Raw genomic sequence first — 22,945 nt, 5'->3', positions numbered from 1 at the left:
CTCTATATATAAAGACATGAAAAATTGTACTCTACATGTGTAATAAGAATTGTAATGCATTACGTGTCATGTATTTAAAAAATAAAATCAATAAAACTAAAAAAATTAAATAAAATACAAAATAATTATTATTATTATTATAAACGGGTGAATTGCATAGTATGTAATTATCTTAATCTGTTACCACAAAACACAAAAATGAACATTTAAGTTACCTGAAATCTACTTCCCACCAAAAATCTGATGACTGCTCTTGGTTGTTAAACTAACTGGGGGCTTGTTTGGTTTAGCAAGAGGCTCCTTGGGGAAGCTCTCATCTCAGCTAAACACGAAAAGCACAAGAAATAGCCCTGACAACCGGAGCAAACTCACCAACGCCCGCCCGGCACTGTTCTGCCAGGGTCAACAAATCAGCTTTTAGCTAGCAGCCAGCAGTTGGATAAACAAGAGTGACCTAACTCCAGGCACAGGCCACCAGTGTCTATATAGCTGACAGATGACAGAAAGAAGGCCCATTCTGGGTCACAGGCAGGGGAGTACAGCAGGGAAAGCCCATCTGAGTGCTGCCAAAGTGTCATCAGGAGTTAACCCCAACCCCTCACACAAGTGGAATACCATCTCCAAGTGACAGGAGGTGCCAAATAATTAACAGCATTCCCAGCTTCTCCTTGCTCTGCACCTTGCCGTGAATGAGCTCCTCCAAGATCAGAGCAAGCTGGTGGCGCAATTTGGACTCATGATGAGTGGAATTACTTACATTCTTTTTATTTTTTCGATTTTAGTTGTAAATGGACACAATACCTTTATTTTATTTTTATGTGGTGCTGAAGATAGAACCCAGTACCTCACACAAGCTAACTAGGCAAGTGCTCTGCCACTGAGCCAGGACCCCAGCCCACTATTCTTTATTATGAATATGTTAGTGTTGAAAATTCAGTCAAAAACAGCCATGTACCCACTTTTCTCAAATTAAGACAAGTTCATATTTATCATATTTGCTTTCAGTATTTTTCAATACTTATGTATTTATTTTAAAATTATAAAATGAATTACTGAACTTAAGTATTACATAGTAGAAACTAGACATTTTAAAAAGACTTTATACATAGATGTTTATACATATATAATAATATCTGGTGGAAACTTTTTTCTTTCTTTCTTTCTTTTTTTTTTTTTTTTTGGTTAGGGCTCTACCACTGAGCTATATTACCAGCCCATATTCTTCAAATATTTTTTAAATGAAAAATTTAATATACAAAGTCCCCTTTTTAGGCTTCCTTAGTCCTTTTGCCCTTCCTCCCCAGAGTAACAACTACCCTGAATTTGGTTATAAAACTTTATTATACACACACACAGAAAGCACACATACATACTAACATGTAGATACACATGGATATGTATGTATCTAATGATAACTTATAGAATTTCTGTGTGGTTTATAATTCATATAAGTAAGGCAGAAGGATCACAAGGTCAAGGCCAGAATGATCAGTTTAGTGAGACTTTATCTCAAATAAAGTAAAAAAAGATGGAAGAATAGCTCAGTGATAGAACACCCCTGGGTTCAATTTCCCCAGTACTACAAAATACAAACAAACAAAAAATAAATCATAGAAGTGGTATTCTATTGTATATATTATTCTGTATTCAACTTTGCTTTGAGTTTTCCATATTGTGATGGACATTTCACCCTTCTGATCTTTTTTTTCTTGGTTTAGGGATTGAACCCAGGGCTTCCTGCATGTTAGACAAGGGCTTTACCACAGCCCAGCCATATTTTTTTTTTAATTTTATAAACAAAGCTTACAAAAAGACATTTTTGTGCATGTCATTACTTCAACACTCAGAAAAGTTTCTGTTTCTCTGAAAGAATACAAAACTACCATAAGTTATAAAGATGTGTACCAGAGAGGTGGACAGTAAGAATTTCCCTCTGAGGACTAGGGCTGTAGCTCAGTGGTAGAGCGCTTGCCTTGCATGTGTGAGACCCTGGGTTCAATCCCCAGCACCACATAAAAATAAACAAATAAAAATAAAGATATTGTGTCCATCTACAACTAAAAAAAATATTTTAAAAAATAATAATTTCCCCTGATTTTGTGACCTAGAAAAACAATGGGATATAATGGGATGAAGGTAGGGGAGCATCCCAAAGTGATTCAAGAAGAGCTGCACCTGGGATGCCCTCAGGGAGACCCTCAGAAAACCGAAAGCACTGTCCACCCCTGCGGCCAGCTCCCACAGCAACCAAGGGAAACTTCAGGGGGCTAGAACAACACAACGTGGTCTGCAAGTCCTGCCAGGCTGATCAGTGAGAATACCAAAAAAGGAGTGGATGACCAACAACAGAGGCAAAGGTCAAAAGAGGATTCAAAAGTAAAGACTCAGAGCCCAACAGGGATACAGGATGGGAATGGGTGTCAAAAGATTCCCAAAATCTTATGTTGGACAGAGATACATATGGTCAACCATGTTTTATCTCCTGCTCTCAATTTCTTTGCTTTTTTGTTTTCTTTTGCACTCGTGGGTACTCGTGGGTACTCGTGGGTGTTGTACCACTGAGCTACATCCCCAGCCCTTTTTAAATTTTATTTTGAGATAGTGTCTCATTAAGTTGTCCAGGCTGTCCTCAAACTTGCCATCCTCCTGCCTCAGCCTCTCAAGTCACTGGGATTTTTGCCTGCCTGCTATTGTTTTTGTTTTGTTTTGTTTTTAATCACAAAAGGTAATAAATATGTGGACACAGTTAAAATCCAAAAAATGTAAAAGGGTGTATGATGGCAAGGATGTCTTCCTCCTGACTTTCACGTCTGGAGTCCAAAACCCCTATACAGAGGCAACCCTTGTTGTCCATTTCTTTCTTGTGTGTTCTTCTAGAGATTTTCTTTGTCATCATTAGTAGTTGTTCTCATGGTGCCAAGGACCTAGGGCAGGGTCTAGTGCATGCTAGGAAGTGTTCTACCCTTGAGCTACACCCCCAGCCCTCCAGAGGTATTTCATGCATACACAAACATATCTATAATCACATCTGCCTCATACTCTTTCTTTATCCACAAATGATGGCACATTACATATTTTGGCACCTTACCTTCTTCCCGAGTCTTAGCGAGCAATTCATAGTTGTACAATGGATTACACCATTCTTTTTAGAGGTTGCCTAAAACCCCATCTTGTGGATGGGCTATAATTTAATTAGGCTTCTATTATGGAACATTTAAGTCACTCTAATCTTTTCCAGCTGCATAGAATGCTGCCTTAAACATTCTTCAGTACCTCACTGACCACAGTGGTGCTGTAAGATAAAACCCTGGCAGTGCAATTGTTAAGCTGGTATGAGCCCTGCATTTTTTACCTTCATACCTAGCCTCAAATTTCCCATTCCTGAGGCTTAAAGGCAGTGGACTCTATTCTCCCACAGCCTAATAGAGAACCTGTTCATGTCTGCCAAATGACACTGAAAAACACACCTATAAGCTCTGGTAGGTGTAAAGGTGACATTAGTGTTGGGGAAGAAGATCTATTGAATCAATAGAAAGAGAATGTGTTAGCAGAAGAGAGGTGATCATTACAAAATTCAGAAGAGGGGGAGCCAAACAGCAAGGCTGTGGCAGCATTTACCTCTCACTCTCCAAGAGAGAGCCCCACTTCACCTAAGGGAGGGGCATCTGAGAAGCTCATTCAACCAGGTTTCTCCATGGTCTATGTGGAATTTCCTTCCATACAATTCCACTCCTTTAGTTCTGGGTCCTTGCATGCAAGCAGTCTACTAATGTAGTCATTCACTTTTCTCCCTAGGTACCTGGATCCTTGGGACAATGTAGTGAATTAAACATGGCTATAGATTCTTGGACATCTCTTAGAAAGTAGGGTCTATGTCTTCTCTAAAGTCTTGGATGCTGTAACTTCTCTGATGAATGAAATATAGTGAGCATGCTGTTGTGCCCATTTCCAGGCCCAGGCCTTAAGAAATGGATAAATTCTACTTTCTGTCTCTTAAACACTTACTCAGGACTGCTAGAACCATGTAAGAAGACTATCTTAACACCTCCATTCTTTGAGGAAGCCCAAGCCAGCCCTGCAGAGAGACAGAGACCCAGCTGTTCTAGGCCAAACCAGCCTGGCTACCAATCATGCCATGGAAGAAGGCTTCCTGGTCATTCCAGCCCCAGGAGATGTGACATATCAACCAAAAGTCAAACTGGAAGTCCAGACATAAGGCTCCACTTGAGCAATTCTTCAGCCATTTGAACTGAACCCCTCCTCGACTCCCTCATGAAATAGAGAAAAGTCCTCTTCATGGTACCCTGCTCAAATTCCTGACCCACAAGATTGTGACTCCAGCAAAATGTTTGTTATTTTAAGCCACTATATTTGGGGATAGTTCATTATGCAATAATACAGAACCAGAACAGGGCATGTTTGCATGACAGAGTAATATGACCCTGAAGGGATTGATCACCTCACAAAATAAACACGGGGGCACTCCAGTCCGCACAGTTGTTTCTGTGGGTTTGGTCAATGTGAGTCAATCCCCAATAATCTGCCCATGCTGATTGTGCTGACAAAGTTTAGTTTCTGAGCCAGGTGTGATGGCATGCAAGTTATTAGGGAGGCCAAGGCAAGAGGATTGCCAAGTTTGAGGCTGGCCTTGGCAACTTAGTGAGACCCTGATTCAAAACAAAACAAAAAAAAAATAGAAAATGGTTTGGAGTATAGCTTACTGGTAGAATGCCCCTGGGTTCAATCTCCCCAACTCCCACCCCGACAATTTAATTTCTGCACTAGAAACACTAAGAACTGAAGGGCCAGGCTCAACTGGTATGCCCTCCTCCTTCACTGTATCTCCTTCACTCTATTTGAGGTCAGACTACCCAGAGCAGGGAGCTGGGAAGACAAGTGTCACAGAAGTTTACCACTAGGAGCGTCCACTGCCCACTGCTACTCCTGAAACCTAAGACCGTGCCTGGTGCTGCAGGGACAGAGGTGGAAAAGACGTAGGCTCAGCTCCCGGAGCTTTACCAGCCCAGTCTCTAAGCCATGTAAACAGGTGATGACAAGAAACATGATACATGAAATGACAAATATGTGCTCAGGCACTCGGGGTCCACAGAAGGGTCCAGTCCAGGTAGGCCACAATCCCACAATCAGAGCTATAGAGCAGATAAATCCCACAATTCTCAGAACAACATCTTTGAAAGACAAAAGTTTGGTAGAGATTTAACATATGTCAATGTTTCTTTTTTTCTACTTTTTTTTTTTTTTGGTGTTGGGGATTGAACCCAGGTCCTTCCCGTGCTTGGCAAACACTCTACCACTGAGCTACATCCCTGACCCTCTGGCACTGTTAACATCATTGTTTGGCAGTTCCCTTAAATGTTTCAATGCTTCCCTAAGATGACTGTATTATTTTTATGTGTGATAATGTGGAGAGTTTGTCTGTGTTTGTTTTGTGAGGTTTTGGGGGGATTTTTTTTCAGCCATGTTGGGGAACAAATCCAAGGCCTGGAACATGCTGGGCAAGTACTTTACCAGTGAGCTATGCCCTCAGCACCTCTGCTTTAAAAAAAAAAAAAAAAAAACAAGGATGCAGAGGACTTCATAAGTTGGCTACCCTGACACCCCTTCCTCTTCTCCTTTTGGGTGGAAGCCACCCAGTTTGGGTGGGGGGGCCTCAACCCTCGCTTTAGGAGTGAAGCTGCATAGGGCAAAGCTAATTAAAATGTGTCTCTGTTCTGGCCATTATGATGGACTCCAGGATGGGCAATTAACCCAGGCCAACCTAGTCAACCAACTTCTACAAGACAGCAGAGCCAAAAGAACTGCAGAAAAACAAATTGTAGCTTGATGACTTCATGCCTCTTGCTATGATTCGATTATATCTTGCTCCCCAGAGATTCATGTGCTGGAAGCCTGGTCCTGAAACTCACAGTATTAAAAAGTGGTGGGTCCTTTAAGGATAGAACTTCATGGGCTAGAGTTATGGCTCAGCGGTAGAGCACTTGCTTGACATGTGTGAGGCCCTGGGTTCAATCCTCAGCAATGCATATAAGTAAATAAATTAAATAAAAGTCTCATTGATGACTAAAAAATATTTTTTAAAAAAGAGTAAAACTTCATGGGAGGTGACTGGGTCATAACCACCCTCATGATGGAAACAACTTAGTTCCAGTGAGCAGAGCTGGCCTCTTCCTGCTCTATTTCTTCTTATCTTGCCATGTGACCTCTCTCTGCACACATACTTACCTCCTCTCCTACTGTGTTATGGCACAGCCAAGAGGACCCTCACCAGTCACTGGTACCTCATACTCTTTGGATTTTTCAGAATTATAAGCCAAATAAACCTCTTTTCTTTAAAGTTACCCAGCCTCCGGTATTTCATTACAGCAACACAAAATGGACTAAGACAGAAAATTATTACTGAGTAGCATTGTTGCTATGATGATACCTAAGAACATGGAAGTGGCTTTTGAACTAGGTAATGAGCAGGGGTTGGAAGAGCTTGGAGTCGTCAATGGGTCTTTTATTTAAACAAAGCACTGTGGGCAATTCTGGTGAGAATGCAAATAAAGAGACTTGGAAGGAGCTAGATATTCTTTTTTAAAAATATTTTTTAGTTGTAGATGAATTCAATACCTTTATTTTATTTATTTGTTTTTATGTGGTGCTGAGGATCGAACCCGGTGCTTCACACATGCTTGGCAAGCACTCTACCACTGAGCCACAATCCCAGCCCAGGAGCTAGATATTCTTAGAGATTGCCTAAGTTGTTGTGACTGTAATGATGATAAAAATGAGGACAGTAAAGAACATGCAGACAAGGTCTCAAATAAAAAGGAAAAATATATCTTATTGGAAATCAGAGAATAGGCCATCCTTGTTATTAAGTAGCAAGGAACTTAGCTGAATTGTATCCATGCCCTACAGCTTTGTGAAAGGCCAAATTTAGGGTGATGACTTATAGGTATCTGGCAAAAGAAATTTCTAAGCAAAATACAGAAGGAGCTGTGTAGGTACTTTAAAATATATATATATATACACAGTAAGATTCAGGAGCAATGGCAATGACCTAGGGATGGATAATAAGAAGAAAAGGAGAGTGTGAGAATTTGGAAAAAGTCACAGCCTACTTATATCAAGAGAAAAAAAAAAGGAAAAAAGAAAAAAAGGTGTAGGGGTGCAGTGAGCCACCACTTGCTAAAGAGATTATTAGACAGACAAAGGGAGCTGGGCATCAGGACACCCTTCCATCACAGTCCCAGAGGATGCAGAGGGCAGAATGGTTCAGGAACTGCCACCCAGGGCCCCTGCTCTTCCTATCCCAGAGCAGTACTTGCCCACTCCAGCTGCTGCTCACATGGGCCCTGGTGCAGTTTGTGCCGCTGCTCCAGAGGATGCAAGCAATAGGCATTGGTAGAGTTCACGTGGTGCTAATTCTATAGGCACACAGAAAGCAAGAGCTGGGAGGCCACACAAGCTGCCACCAAGAGTAGAAAAAAAAAAAAAAAAAACAACCTAGGTGGCCAGGCAGAAGTTTGCCACAGGGGCAGGACCACCACAGAAAATCTCCATTAAATGCCCAGTAGAAGCTGAGGGTGGTGGCACACACCGGGAATCCCAGCTACTTAGGAGGCTAAGACATGAAGATCGCAAGTTCAAGGCCCCCTGGGCAACTTAGCAAAGCCCCTGTCTCAAAATCAAAAAGGAAAAGGGTAGGGATGTAGTTCAGTGGTAGAACAGCCCAGGTTTAATCCCCAGTACCTCAAAAAAATGCTCAACAGAGCCACGAAAGTGATGAAGCCATCGCCAGGACCCAAGACAGCCAGGGCAACCAGTGGCATGCCGCACTCACCTGAGAAGGTCACAAATGCCTACATGCAACCCAGCTGTCCTCAGGCCTCAGCCTCTGGAATTCAGGAAGTCTGGGGCAGGAAAGGGGGAGGGGGAAGCAGGGCTGCCTAAGAGGCCCATTCCCCACCCCAGTGTGCACAGGACGCAGGACTTGGAGCTTTTAAGATTTAATGTCTGTGCTGCAGAGTTTCAGTCTTGCTGGGGGCCAGAGAACAGAAATGTTTATCCTATCCCTGCCCTGCCATTGTATCGGAGAAAGACAAAACTTGTTTTTTATTTTACGGGTTCACATCTGGAAGAAGTTTGCCTGTGTCTCAGATGAGACTTCAGACTTTTTTGAGTTGATACTCAAAACAAATTAAGATTCCGAGAATTATTGGCCTGAATGAATGCATTGTGCAAAGGACATGAACTTCACGGGCCAGTAGTGGGTGTGCTTTGTCCCTTCAAAGGTTTATGGGTCAGAAACTTGGTTCCCAATGTAGCAGTACTGAAAGGTGGTGGGACCTTTAAGAAGGGGGGCTGAGTGGAAGAAGTTTGGGTCCTGACTATCACAGGGGGATGCTCTCACAGGGGGAATTAGTTCCTACAAAAGCGAGTTTTATGAAAGAGGAAGCCTGGCTCCTTTCTAGTCTCTTGCATCCTCTCACTATTTGACCTCTCTCTGGCATACCTTCCTGTCATGTAATGCCATCTGCCGTGGCATACACAGAGATACCAGAGCTGACCAGATATACCAGCTGCAGAGATACCAGCTGCAGACCTTGGACTTTTATCCTCCCAAACTGCAAGCTCAGTAAACCTCTTTTCTTTACAAAGTACCCAGACTTGGATACTTTGTTACAACAACACAAGACAAAGACAAATTTCTAGAGAAATTACCCTTGAAAGACATTCAACTATTGAAGTTTTTCATCCTATGAGCATATAAAAGTGCTTCAGATTTTAAGCCAGTATGAATAGTAACCAAACCAATTCTAACTGATTTGTATCATGTATGTCACTGAAACACAACCTCCTCCTCAGTAGAGCAATTGGGTTTTGCAGATGTACAACACTCTGCTCTTTACTTACACCAGCCTTTGTAATGGGGAGGGCTAATTTATTTTCCATGGGGCAATTCAAGTTCAAGTGATCCAAGATCTTTGGGGGCTCTCCTTTAAAAGACCACAAATCTTGGAGTTTCTCCAGCTTCCTCTTCCTTGTCCCAAGGCCATCTAGAATTTCTTTGGTAGCTGCTCATCTCGAGCCAATCTCCCTCTGAGAAATTCTCAGCCCATAGCCTTGGGCATTCACTGGGCCTTTCATATTTCTAGAGATTGAATTGACCAGGGGAACTTCATGGGACTCTGGTTTCTGGGCTTAAAGGAGTCAGATCCACAGGGAGTAATTTCTTAACCCTCTCTCAGTACCTTATGATCTGTCCCCCAAGCCTTAGAAATGTAAATCCAACAGGGACCTCAAGAGAGACACAGCCACATGGGCAAGTGCAGAGGATGCAGCTGTGATCCTCCCTAAGTTAGTTGTTTTGGAAGACTGTTTGTGGCAGCCAACATCACTGCAGATGATTCTGCATCCTCTGACAGTTTGTACACTACCATCTGTCATTCTCTTGCCAAGACAGCTCTCCCCACTCCCAACCTCTGGCCCCCTTCTTTTATTGGAGGGTACTAAGGATTGAACCTAACATTCATACTACTATGAAAGTGTTCTACCATTGAGCTACACCCCCCAGACATTTTTATTTTGTATTTTGAGACAGTTTCTCACCAATGATTGAGGCTGCCCTGGAACTTGCTATCCTCCTGCTTCAGCCTGCAGAGTAGCTGGCATCACAGGCTACCTTGCCTATCCACTTGAAGTTTATCCTCCAAGTCTCCTCCTTGCTGATGTCCTTCTTATGCATACCACTCATCTGCACATTTTCCCTACAAACTTCTAGTTTATGATGCGCCTCTTTTGGCCCAGAGTTAACTTCTTAACTAAGTCTCCTTTACTTTTGTCCAACGTCTCCCTCACCTTCAGCTTCTGGGTCCCACTGCCCACTCCCACCCTCAGGTCTCATGTCCCCTCCTGGTTACCTGGAGCTCATGCAAGCGCAGTACATAGCCTTGCACGAACAGCTGGAAAAAAAAGCGCAGCTGCCCTTGCCTTGGGAGCTCGTCCAAGCTTCGCAGCCGCCGCCGATCGCCAGGACTGGCTCCTGGTCCCTCAGCTGCCTCGTCCGCCGGGAGGGTGGCAGGGATCGCAGCTTTGGCTCTGGCCCCGTGTGGGCAGAGGCCACGGGCGGCCGCTCGCGTGGTCAGCAGCGCCCACCTCAGCCTCGCGCAGCCCAGCGCAGCCATGGAGGGTACTCAGGAGGCCGGGCACCCGGGCCAGCCTGGGAGGCTGAACTGAGGGGCGGATTCAAAGGCTGGGGTGACCCGGGGGTGGGGGTGGGGGGCGGGCCAAGGAAAGGCGGGCCAGGCTCCTTCCTGTTCACTTTTGTCGCGGTCCCCACCCTTGCAAAGGGCAGCCTAGCGAACACACTGCAGCCACCTTCTCCGGATGGAAGCTCCGGGCCCGGGGACGAGGTGACTTGGCGGGACCCACCGCGCTCCGGCGCTGCCTGCCTCCCCCACCTCCTCCCTAGCCCACGCTGCCGCAGACGCCCGAGGAAAACTTTTCGCTGGCTCTGAACCATGGGCGGGAGACCTGCCCTCCACTTCCAGGAGCCGCAGGCCCCACCCCGTGAGATCCGCCTTCTCCTGCGGACCCGGCGCCAGCGGTCCGCACTTCCCGGACCGACCTGGAACCGGCTCCGTGGCTCGGCTGCCCCGTTGGCCTTTCCTATTGGTCTCCAGCAGAGATCCTGGAATCGGAGCGCTGAGCCAGGAAAAAGCCAAAAAGGTCCGCGGCCAAAGTCATCTGACCCCTGGAGCTGGGAAAACGAACAAAGAAATTAAATATTAGTGAAGTTTTAAAATGCACACCTCCCCAGCCCATCCGCTAAAGCAGGATGTTTCAAACTACAAATTGAGACCAGCATTAGTGGGTTGTGATAAAGATTACTTTCAATAAAATGAAAAGAATAAAATACAGCAATCTGTATACGGGGTAAAGTTGGGAGTTCATAACCCACTTGAATCAAACTGTGAAAGATGATGTATTAAGAACTGTGTAATGTTTTGAACGACCAACAATAAAAATAATAATAATAATAATACCAAAAAGAAAAAAAAACTGTAAGAAGAAAAAGTATTGTTTAATGAATCCTTTGTTTCATGCATATTCAAAGTATGGTTTTCAGCCAGGCACTCCTGTAATCCCAGTTACACAGGAGGCTGAGGCAGAAGAATCACAAGGTCCGGGTCAGCCTCCACAACTTTGGGAGATCTTGTCTTAAAATACAAAATAAAAAGGTCTAGGAATGTAGCTCAGAGGTAGAGCACTTGCCTAGCCTAAGCAAAGTTCTTGGGTTCAATCCCCAGGACTGCAAAGAAGAAACAACTTACATAAATATTAAATAAGCACAGAATCAAAGGTTATTTAGCCCACGAATGAAGAATGAAGCAGGGTAATAAAACTGGCTCTAAAGACATGAGTCGAATGTATGAAAGATGATATGTCTTGAGCTCTGTAATGTTTTGAACAATCAATAAAAAAAAAAAAAGACATCTAAAGAATTGTTTATAGCCAGCCAGAGGAAAAAAGGACCTCTTAAATTCAAACAATTAGACTGACAGTTGATGTGACTGGTTGTAAACTTTTTGTTTATACTAGGGTGCATAGTTTTGAAACCCAAGTTCACCCCGGGGGTGAGTTGCAAAGCCAATAAGCACAACCAGGAGAAAAAAAAAGGATAAACAAAGACTTTTTGCAGCAAGTAATGACAGAGTTAGAGACAACTCTCAAAGCAGTGTTCTACCCAAACAATTTTAGAAAGCAAGGGATTTTTTACTAAGGAAAATTATACATTTTCACATATAGGAAAGATTCATCATCCCTTGTAGAGCTGGGAACATTGTTTAGCGTGTTCAATTTGAGATCATACTACATATTTAAAAGAAAACATGCCCCCAGATGTGGAGGTGCCTCCTGCAATCCCAGTGACTCAGGATGCTGAGGCAGGAGGATTGAAAGTTCAAGGCCAGCCTGGGCAATTTAACAAGACCCTATCTCAAAATAAAAAACAGAAAAAGGGCTTAAGATTTGACCCAGTGGTTAGGTACCCCTGGGTTCAATCTCTAATACAAAAAAGAAAGGGGGGAGTATGGTGGTACATGCTGTAGTCAGGAACTCTGCAATTTGGCAACTTGGGAGACTTAGGCAGGAGGACTGCAAATTGGAGGCCAGCTTGCCAATGTAGTGAGACCACTTCAGAAGGAAGGAAGGAAGAAAGGAAGGAAGGAAGGAAGGAAGGAAAGGAAAGGAAAGGAAGGAAGGAAGAGAGAAGGAGAGAGGGAGGGAAGGAGGGGGAGGGAAGAAAAGAAAAGAGGGGGATGTAATTCAGACATAGAGCATCCTTAGATTTAATCCCCAGTACTGACAAAAAAAAAAAAAAGTGCAACCCCCCCACCCCCAGTCACACCTCTGGGCAGAGACTTTAGTATTATGATGAGCAAAGACATATTAGGTCACTTAAAAAGAATGAATATAAAAAGGTGAGGATTTGACCCAGTGGTAGAGCAAGAGCATGAGCAAGGCCCTGGGTTCCATTCCCAGGTTACTTATGGCCCAGGTGAGAGGTTTGGGGGGTGGTGTTGAGTTAAAGGATTCTAGAATTTAGGCTGGTTCCTTGTAAATTTCTCTGAAGGGCCTTCTTCAGGTTCCACTTAAAAATGCCTGCCTAGCAGCTAAGTTTCTTGAATTTGTGACTAAATGTCTTTCATCAGCTTTGGGAGTTTTTTCTGTATAAACATTGCTTTTTCCTATTCTTTCTCTTCTTCTATGACTCAACCTATACTTATGTTAGAGCTTTTTCACTGTGTCTGTGTCTTCTTTATTTATCATGATTATTATTTTTGTGTGTACATGTGTGTGTGGTGCTAGAGATCTAATGCAGGGCTTTGTACATGCCAAGTATGCACTCTATCACCGAGCTGCACCCCAACCCTTTTCTCTTCTTTTGTCTCTTCTAGTTCATTAATTTTTTTAAAATTTTTTAATATTTATTTATTTATTTTTTAGTTTTCGGCGGACACAACATCTCTGTTTGTATGTGGTGCTAAGGATCGAACCCGGGCCACACGCATGCCAGGAGAGTGCGCTACCACTTGAGCCACATCCCCAGCCCCTAGTTCATTAATTTTTTGATTGATTGATTGATTTCTGTACAGAGGATTGAACCCAGGGGCACTTTACCATTGAGCTATATTCCCAGACCTTTTTCTTTCTTTAAAAAAAAAAAATATTTTATTTATTTTAGTTGTAATTGGATACAATACTTTTATTTATTTTTATGTGGTGCTGTGGATTGAACCCAGGGCCTCATACGTTCTAGGTGAGCACTCTACCACTGAGCCACAATCCCAGCCCTCTTTTCTTTTTAAAATTTTTTAAAATTTTTGAGACAGGGTCTCAATAAGTTGCAGAGACTGGCCTCTAACTTGTGATCTTCCTGCCTCAGATTCCCTGGTAGCTGGGATTTGGGGCATGAGACAATATTCATTTAATTCTTTTTAAATATTAATTAATTGTTAACTGATGCATAAAAAATATAAGAATTGTACCTGTTAGCTGGATGCTGTAGAATATATTTGTTACCTGGGAGTCTGATGCAGGAGGATTGCAAGTTCAAGGATGGCCTGGGTAACTTAGCAAGACCCTGTCCCAAAATAAAAATAAGTAAAGAAATAAACATAAAAATTAGGGCAGAGGCTGTGGCTCAGTGGTAGAGCACTTGCCTAACTTTTGTGAGGCACTGGGTTCAATTCTCAGCACCTTACATAAATAAATAAAGTCCATTAACAACTAAGAAAATTTTTAAAAAATTATACGTATGTCCTATGTGATGTCTTGATACATGTATATGTTGTGTAATGTTTAAATCAGGGTAGCATATCTCCTCAAATATCTATCATTTCTTTATGGCAAAAACATTCAAAATCCTTTCTCCCAGCTTTTAAATACATATCCTTTGAATTCTTAATTTCCATTTTTGTATTTTTTCAGTTTTCAATTTAGATTAGTTTGTTAAAGCCTATGTCCTTTTTTATAGTCTCAGTTTTAGGGCAAGATTCCTAATTTTCTCTTTTATATCTCCTTTAATTTTGTAAACACAGTTGTTTTAAGAATTATGACCAATAACTCCAATATCCGGAATCCACGTAAGACCATTTGTATTGTCCGTCATTTCTGGGGATTTTTGTTCACATGACCATATTTCTTCCAGGCCTGGTTACTTTTGATTGTATGCTAAAAAATATAATTCAAGGGGCTGGGGCTGGAGCTCAGTGGTAGAGTGCTTGCCTTACATGTGCCAGGCACTGGGTTAGATCTTCAGCACCACATCTCAAGTTTCTAGTAGAAATTACCTGAGATTTAAGGTAACTTCGTTTTCCTTGGGGGAAGACTTAACTTCTGCTTCAGACAGTTGTCTGAAGGTACTGCAATCCAGGACCCCTTGGTGTAGTTTCAGGCCTGCGATGCTTTAAAAAAGCTGAGGGAGGCTTCAGTCCTTCATCCTTCTGGGTCCCACCCTAAGTTCAAATATTAGAGATCCTGGATTCCAGCTTTTCTTCACCCCACCTAAGAGATTCTTGCCCTCAGCTTCCTCTTCTGAAAATGGGAAATACTACAGATAGAAAAGTTCTCCCAGATGCCTGATTTATCTCTGGATTTTTCTGATAATTGTTGGTAATTCTTCATTACCTTGTTTGTTCTCTGATGCTGGTGTCTTCAAGCAAAAGTTTTTCATATTTTATTCAGCTTGTCAAGTTATTCCCAGAAAGTTAGTTCTGGTATCAACAGTTGAAATCCATTTTCTACTTTTATCTTTATTAGTCTTCCCTTTACCCTACCCAGCCTACACCATGTCTGGATTCATTTCTTCCTTTCTTTGTTTTTTTCGGGGGTGGGGTGGGGTGGGGGTGGGGATTGAACCCACAACCCATGCACATGCTAGGAAAATGCTCTACTACTGAGCTACATCTCCAGCCTTTTTATTTAGAGATAGAGTCTTGTTAATTTGCTCAGGCTGGCTTCAAACTTGCAATCAATACTCCTGCAGGGATTACAGGTATATATCTCTGCACCCAGCAGGTATTTTACATTTTAAAAATATTTTCAAAGAATTGACTGCTTAATGAAGTTTTCTTCTTTTCTTTTTTTTAAAATTTTTATCAGTCATTGATGGACCTTTATTCATTTATTTGTTTATATGCAGTCTGAGAATCAAACCCAGTGCCTCACACATGCTAGGCAAGCGATCTATTGCTGAGCCACAACTCCAGCCCAAAGTTTTCTTATTTTCTAACAAATGCATTTAATGCTGTACATTTTCATGAAATACTGTTTGGATGCATGCAAAAAGATTTAATGTATCATTTCCTTCTACATTTATTTTCAGTTTGTGATTTGCATCTTACTCTAAGAGTAAAATAGAAAGTGATTTTACTTAAATGTGAACAGTTGGGGGGTTTTATTTGTTTTGAAAGGGGTCACTCTTGATATTAATTTATACTATTATTACATTATGGTGGCAATACATATGTTTTACTCTTTAGAATTACTGAAATGTTTTTGATGGCCTAGAACTTGCTTATTTTTCTAAATGTTCCATGTGTATTCTATGTTTTATTTTAGGACAAATTCTTGCGAAATTGCCAGATTGGCCTTGAACTTCCAACCTTTCTGCTGAGTCTTCCCAGTAGCTTGGAATATAGTTGTGCACCACGGTACCTGGTCCATGTGTATTTTTAAAAAACATGTAGTCTCTCTTTATTAATTTATCAATTTTGCTTTAAAATCCTTTATAACTTTACTTATTTTTGTCTAAATGATTAGTTAATTTCCTAGAGAGGTACAAGTATTCTAAAAATATTATATTGTGGATTTTTCAAATTTTCTTGTATTTGCAACAGCTTTTGTTTTATATTTTTAAGATCTGTTGTTAGGTACATAAAGCTTCATGGCTACTATATATTCCTGAGGGATGTCATCATTTATAAATTAGAGACACTGGGCTGGAGATGGAGCTCAATGGTAAAGTATTTGACTAACATGCATGAGGTCCTGAGTTTAATTCCCACAACATAACTTTAAAAATAAATTAAATTAGAAATACTTAATTGTCTTGGATTTAGTTTGATTTAATATTTTATTCATATTTTATCCTTCATGCATTTGATATATATTTATCATCTACTTTCCATCAGTCTAGGGTTTTTTAAATTTTTTTTTTAAATTTAGTTGTAGATGGACACAATACCTTTATTTAACTAATTAATTTATTTTTATGCAGGGCTGAGGATTGAACTCTGGACTTCACACATGCTAGGCAAGCACTCTGTCACTGAGCTACAGCCCCAGCCCCTTATTTTTTTAATTTTAAGACAGGATCTCACTAAGTTTCTTAGGCTGGCCTCCAATTGTGATCTTCCTGCCTCAGCCTCCAGAGTCACTGGAATTACATAGGATTTGCTCCAACCCAGCCCTGTCTATGGCTCTTAAACATATATAAAAATGTTCAACTTTCCTTATTGTAAGACAAAGACAAATAAAAATTGCATTAAAAATTTTATCACCTATAAGTTTGGCAAAAAATAACAAATTTGATACCATCTTAAAGTTCAGAGTAGGAAAGCAAAATGAAATTGCTACAGAGTTTTCAAACTTTTAGGTACACTCGTCTTTTGAACAAGCAATCCTACTACTAGGGATTTATTGTACATGTATACATGCATGCATGCAAATATAGAAGGATATTTGTACATATCATTGTTTGTACATACAAAGAAAATATTGGAAGCAATAGGGGACTAATGGAATGAGTTGTGGTTAATCCATACATTGAAATAACTTGGAGATTAAAAAAAAATTATACAATTCAGCCCCAAACATGATGATATGCCACAATTTTCAAGATATGTATTTTAAATGAAAAATTCAATATGCATAATACTGTATGGTAGACTACCAAATAGTTAGGCCAATGCCTGCATGGACACAGAGCATGTCTGGAGGTATACAAGTAATTTGTGATAGTAGCTGCCTCTAGGATAAAGAACTCAGACATATCTTCACAGCATGACCTATGGACTCTGAATTTTGTAACATGTACACACAATATCTTGTTTTTATCAAAGTGGCTCATTCAAAAGAATGCCATGAGGACATTTTCTTTTGAACTTTCTAAAAACTAGTTTCCCAATGTGATACCTGGCTGTCCATGAACTAGGTCATTTGGGTCCTCACAGAACTCAGAACTTTACCAAAGCAATAATAATGTATTAAAACAATTAAATCTTTACATATACATCATACTTCTTTCTTCCTCTCTGTTGGAGGGGATGTGATATCAGGCAATGCAGGAAATACATAATTTAAAAAATACATCTAATAAATATAAAACAGTGTACATAAAAATTGAGTAATAGAAGTACATAAAGCTCTTCAAATTCATTCATTCTTCTTCTCCTTTTTTCTTGGATATGGATCCCACTATGTGACCAGGCTGGCCTCAAACTCCTGGGGTCAAGGGATCTTGCTGCTTCAACAAGCTCCTGAGGGGAGGGATGACAAGTAAATACCACTTAACCCAGTATCTTTTTCTCATTTTTGCAGTGCTGGATATCAAACCCAGAGCCTTGCACATGCCAGGCAAGCGCTCTACCGCTGAACTACATCCCAGCCCTTGTTTTGTTTTTTTTTTAATTATCAACCAACTCATACATTTTTGCAATTTTAAAAATTAAACCAAAACTTTCCAAGCCTCTTGGTAGTAGTGATTTTATATTTTCATTGATTTCTAAAGTATTTAAGTACACAACAAAACATTTTCAATATTTCAAAAATCACCCCTAATTCCACCACTTGAAATTAGGCAACAAATTCAAAGACCCCTGCACTTACAACCCTACTCTTCAAGTAGGGGAAACTGGCTGCTGGTAATCAAATATTTTTTTCTAAATATTTCATCATGTGTCTGACTTCAATTTCTACAAAGAAAACACTGGTCCATTTTTTATCTTTTTCCCAAAAGGGAATGAAATGAAATACTCCCACCATGTGTCCTCCTGAGGCTGTGCCCTCCTGTGGAAAGAGCAGGGGCTTTAGCCAAATGCTCACAATGTTTCATTAAGAAAGTGCTGTACATTACTTTCAATCCCTAGTATCCTGCACCCCCCCAAAAAAGTAAGGTCTAAAAATACGAAAGTAATGTACAGCACTTGCTATTATTTCAGTGTGTCCCCTCCAAAATTCAGTGTTGCAAATGAAACAGTAAGAGACAGGCCCTTTACTTGGTGATCAGGCCAAGAGGGCTTCTCTCTCCTGAATGGGATTAAAGAGGTTTAACAGAAGTTCATTTTCTTGATCTTCTACTTTCTGTCATGTGAGGACACAGCCTTCCTCTCCTCTGAAGAATGCAGCCCTCACCAGATAGACAAACCTTCTTATACCTGACCTTGGACTTTCCAGCCTCCAGAACAGTGAGAAAGAAACTCCTGTTCTTTATAAATGAACATGGTGTTCTGTTGTAGCACCACAAATGGGTGAAGCTAGTGCTAGAAATGAAGCGAGTGGTTTGGCTAGACCCAGGCAGAAATATACTCACTAGACCAAATAAGAGGTTAAGAATAAAACCAAGGGACCCACCTCCATCTCCCGAAATACCTGAAGAATAATGTTGGAAACCCTACTTGAGAACTAGCAGAGGTTTTTATTCAGACACATACTATTTCATAATTCCCAGTGAAAGAAAATGTATAAAAAGCAAATTCACTATCAACATTAATATGGCTGTGTCCCTGTAGTATGCTGTTTTTAAGTTCTTTGAGTATAGACCAAGGAGAGGGATAGCTGGATCAAATGGTGGTTCCAGTCGCAATTTTCCAAGAAATCTCCATACTGTTTTTCATATTGGCTGCACCAATTTGCAATCCCACCAGCAGTGTATGAGTGTACCTTTTTCCCCAAGTCCTCGCCAACACTTATTGCTGTTTGTCTTCATAATAGCCACCATCCAGTAACTTTGGACAACACCAACATTGAAGGAATTTTTATGGAAGAATGAGTGTATGCATCTATAGTGAGAACAGTGTCTGAATCTAGAATAGAAACTCCTGGGGCTGGGGATGTGGCTCAAGCGGTAGCGCGCTCGCCTGGCATGCGTGCGGCCCGGGTTCGATCCTCAGCACCACATACCAACAAAGATGTTGTGTCCGCTGAGAACTAAAAAATAAATATCAAAAATTCTCTCTCTCTCTCCTCTCTCACTCTCTTTAAAAAAAAAAAAAAAGAAACTCCTACATGATAGCTTAAGCACAATTATTTGTTTTGCTTAAGCAACCACTGTACAGAGAGAACTGTACTTTTATTGATAATATTTCTTTCAATGACTCCTATTTCACTTCTGAAATATATCATGATGAGATTGTCAATGCCAAAGTTCTTGTCCATGTCACAGCTCATTAGAAAGTTCATTTGTTTAGGATAGAGATGGATTCTAGAAAAAACATTCTTTTATCTCCAAGGATATGGGCCTTTTCCCTTCCAGTAGGGGAAAGTGGGCAAGAATAATTAGTGCTGTTGATCTCTGTGATTATTATCAGGTATGATTAAGATTCTTAACACTTACTGGGCCCATAAATCCTGATTTTTTTTGTACTGGGATTTGAACTCAGGGGCACTCAACCACTGAGCCACATCCCCAGCCCTATTTTGTATTTTATTTAGAGACAGGGTCTCACTGAGTTGCTTAGTGCCTTGACATTGCTGAGGCTGTCTTTGAACTTGTGATCCTTCTGTCTCAGCCTCCTGAGCCTCTGGATTAAACATATATGCCATCATACCTGGCTGAATCCTGATTTTGAGTCTGTTACCCTCCTCAAAAAAAAAAAAAAAAAAAAAAAGAGAAATGTGTCTTAAATTTTAGTTTTACTTTGCCAAAGAGCATGCACTCCAGGGGTTATCATGGTTATGGCCAGAGAGCTGAACACTAAGACTGACTCTGCCAGTGCCACTGTAGAGTAAGAACTGATGAACCTGGGAACTCCACTCTCACATACCTACCTGTGATGGATTGAATTATTTGTCCCCAACTCCTATCCCAGTTAGTACATTTATGTGCTGGTCCCCCAGTACTGCATGACGTGAACTTTTTGTTATTTATTTATTTATTTATTTTAAGAGAGAGAGAGAGAGAGAGAGAATTTTTTTTAATATTTATTTTTTAGTTCTTGGCGGACACAACATCTTTGTTGGTCTGTGGTGCTGAGGATCGAATGCGGGCCGCACGCATGCCAGGCGAGCACGCTACCGCTTGAGCCACATCCCCAGCCCCGACGTGAACTTTTTGGAAATAAAGTCCTTTCAATATAATTAGTTAAGATGAGGTAATACTGGAGTAGGGTGAGCCCTTAATCCTCTATGACTATGTCCTTATAAGAGGAAAAATCTGCCTGGATATGGCAGAGCATGCCTGTAATTCCAGTAACTCAAGAGGCTGATGCAGGAGGATTGTAAGTTCAAGGTCAGCCTCAGTAACTTAGGGAGATACTCTCAAAATAAAATAAAATAAAATAAAGGCTGTGGATGTAGTTCAGTGGTAGAGTGACCCTGGGTTCAATCCCCAGTATGACAAAAATAAATAATTGTACAGACATGCACACAGGGAGGAGGATGACTGTGTGAACATGAAGGTAGAGATCAGTGTGATAGTTCATCTATAAGATAAGAAATGCCAAAGACAGATCCTTCCTCATGGCCCTCAGAAGGAACCAATCCAGCCAACACCTAGATTTGGGGTGTCTAGTTTCCAGAACTGTGAGGCAATACATTTCTCTAATATTGTAAACCACTCAATTTGCTGTATTTTTATGGTAACTCTAGCAAACTAACAGAATACCCAGAAGAATTGAAGACAGGTACTCAAATACATGTACACACAGGTTCATAGCAGCACTATTCACAATAACCAAAAAAAGGTGGAACTAGCAGGGTGCGGTGGTATATGCCTATAGTCCCAGCTACATGGGAGGATGAGGCAAGGAGGATCCCTTTAGCTTAGAGTTCTAGTCTGGCTTGGGCAACATAGCAAAACCCTTAAAAAACAGGTGGAAATTGCCTACGTGTTTATCAGTGAATGAGTGAATAAACAAATTGTGGTATATACTACAATGGAATATTATTCAGCCATCAAAAGGAATGAAGTGCTGATACATGCTACAAAGTAAATGAACCTTGAAAATATGCCAAGTAAAATAAGCCAGACACAAAGGTCCCATATTATATGACTCCATTTATATGGACAGGTAAATCTAGAAACAGAAGATTGGTGGCTGCTAGGGGTAAGGGGAAGAAGAGAAGATGAGTGACTATTTAATGGATATAGGGTTTCCTCTCAGATTAAAGAAAATGTTCTAGCATTAGGTAGAAGTTGTAGTTACCAATCTATGAATAAAATGAATACCACAGTATTTGCTTTAAGATGTTTAAAGTATGTTAATTTTACCTCAATTAAAAAAAATGCCATCCTAAAAATGTGCAAGTCTCACATATTCATTTCAATGTGTTTTACAAGTGCATCGCCCATGTGATCAACACCCACCTCAAGAATGGAGCACTGCCACCACCCCAGGTTCCTCTTTTCTTATTAGACTATTAATTCCCAAGTGAATTGTTCTGGCTTCAATATCCAAAGGTTAGTTTCTGGTTTTGAACTTGATGCAGGCATACAATATGTGCTCTTTTGTATCTGGCTTCTGTCATTCTTTGCTTTTAAGATTCATCCATCCATGTTGTTGATAAGTCAGAAGTTTGTGGTATTTAAGTGGTATTCGGTCCCAGTTTACCTGATCTCCTGTTGAGAGGCATTGGTTCAGTGTGATTTTATCAAGTTACAGAAAACATTTTGGTGGGCATATGATTGCTATTTTTTTTCCCATTTAGGGGGACTAGAGCACCGAGCAGTGAAATTACAGTCATAGGTGGATACACGTTAGCCTTGTAATAAATGGCTAGTGATCAGGGCTCTGAACCATTTTATAATTCACACCAGTCATGTGTCAAGCTTCAACTGCTGTACATTTTATTTAGTCTCTGCAGCCTCTTTAATTATTCTAGTGCCATCTCATTGTGGTCTTTGTGTATGTTTCATGGAATGGTATCTCCTTGTGCTTTTTAAAAACTATTTTTTTCTGGGGCTGGGGATGTGGCTCAAGTGGTAGCGTGCTTGCCTGGCATGCATGCGGCCCGGGTTCAATCCTCAGCACCACATACCAACAAAGATGTTGTGTCCGCCGAGAACTAAAAAATAAATATTAAAAATTCTCTCTCTCTCTCTCTCTCTCCTCTCTCACTCTCTCTTTAAAAAAATAAATAAATAAATAAATAAAAAATAAAAAATAAAAATAAAAACTATTTTTAATTTATTTTTTAGTAGTGGGAATTTAACCTGGGGTGCATAGTCACTGAGCTATATTCCCAGTCCTTTTTATTTTTACTTAGAGACAGTCTTGCGAAGTTGCTGAGGCTGGCCTTGAACTTGCAATCTTCCTGCCTCAAAGTCTCAAGTTGCTAGGATTACTGGTGTGCACTACTATGCCCAGCTCTTGTAGAGTTTTTCTTAAATCAGCATTGGGCTAGTGGCTCAGTAGCAGATGTTCGTGGCACAAGCAAGGCCCTAGGCTTGGTCCCCAGCACTGCAAACAAAAAACAAACAAAAAGATTTTTACTTACATACAAAAATATTAATTTTAAGTATATAATCTGATGAGATTCAACAACTGTATGCAGTTATACAACCACAAACACAATGAAGATACATACTATTTCTAATGTGACCCTTTAGTCAATCTTCTTCCTCATCTATAGTCTCTGGCAACACCTGATCTGCCTTCTGTGACTATAGTTCACTTTTTCTAGAATATTATGGAATTGGAAAGTATATAATCTT

General features: G+C 40.8%; 2 protein-coding genes across 3 annotated transcripts in view; both read right to left on the bottom strand.

Annotated features, from left to right (window-relative positions):
* The window catches only part of Cyp27a1 (cytochrome P450 family 27 subfamily A member 1), a 37,782-nt gene extending 27,164 nt beyond the window's left edge, over positions 1 to 10,618 (bottom strand). The window contains exon 1 of the mRNA XM_005330480.5: positions 9,930 to 10,618. Within this exon, the coding sequence (XP_005330537.1) occupies positions 9,930 to 10,193 (264 nt within the window). The 5' untranslated portion in view covers positions 10,194 to 10,618. The remainder of the gene's footprint in view (positions 1 to 9,929) is intronic.
* Positions 10,619 to 16,250: 5,632 nt separating this feature from the next.
* Ttll4 (tubulin tyrosine ligase like 4) overlaps positions 16,251 to 22,945 on the bottom strand; it is a 54,555-nt gene continuing 47,860 nt past the window's right edge. Inside the window, exons 22-23 of one of the 2 annotated variants that reach the window (XR_013424314.1) lie at positions 21,599 to 22,691; positions 16,251 to 17,552 (exon numbers count right to left, since the gene is read on the bottom strand). The gene's annotated coding sequence lies outside the window, so the exon portion shown is untranslated. Of the gene's footprint in view, positions 22,692 to 22,945 lie in introns of both variants that reach the window. The other variant, XR_013424313.1, reaches the window with a different exon arrangement.

The sequence above is a fragment of the Ictidomys tridecemlineatus genome, chromosome 7 (assembly GCF_052094955.1).
Source record: "Ictidomys tridecemlineatus isolate mIctTri1 chromosome 7, mIctTri1.hap1, whole genome shotgun sequence".
NCBI lineage: Eukaryota > Metazoa > Chordata > Mammalia > Rodentia > Sciuridae > Ictidomys > Ictidomys tridecemlineatus.
The sequence above is the reverse complement of the archived record's forward strand: the minus strand, read 5'-3'. Positions and strand labels throughout refer to the sequence as shown.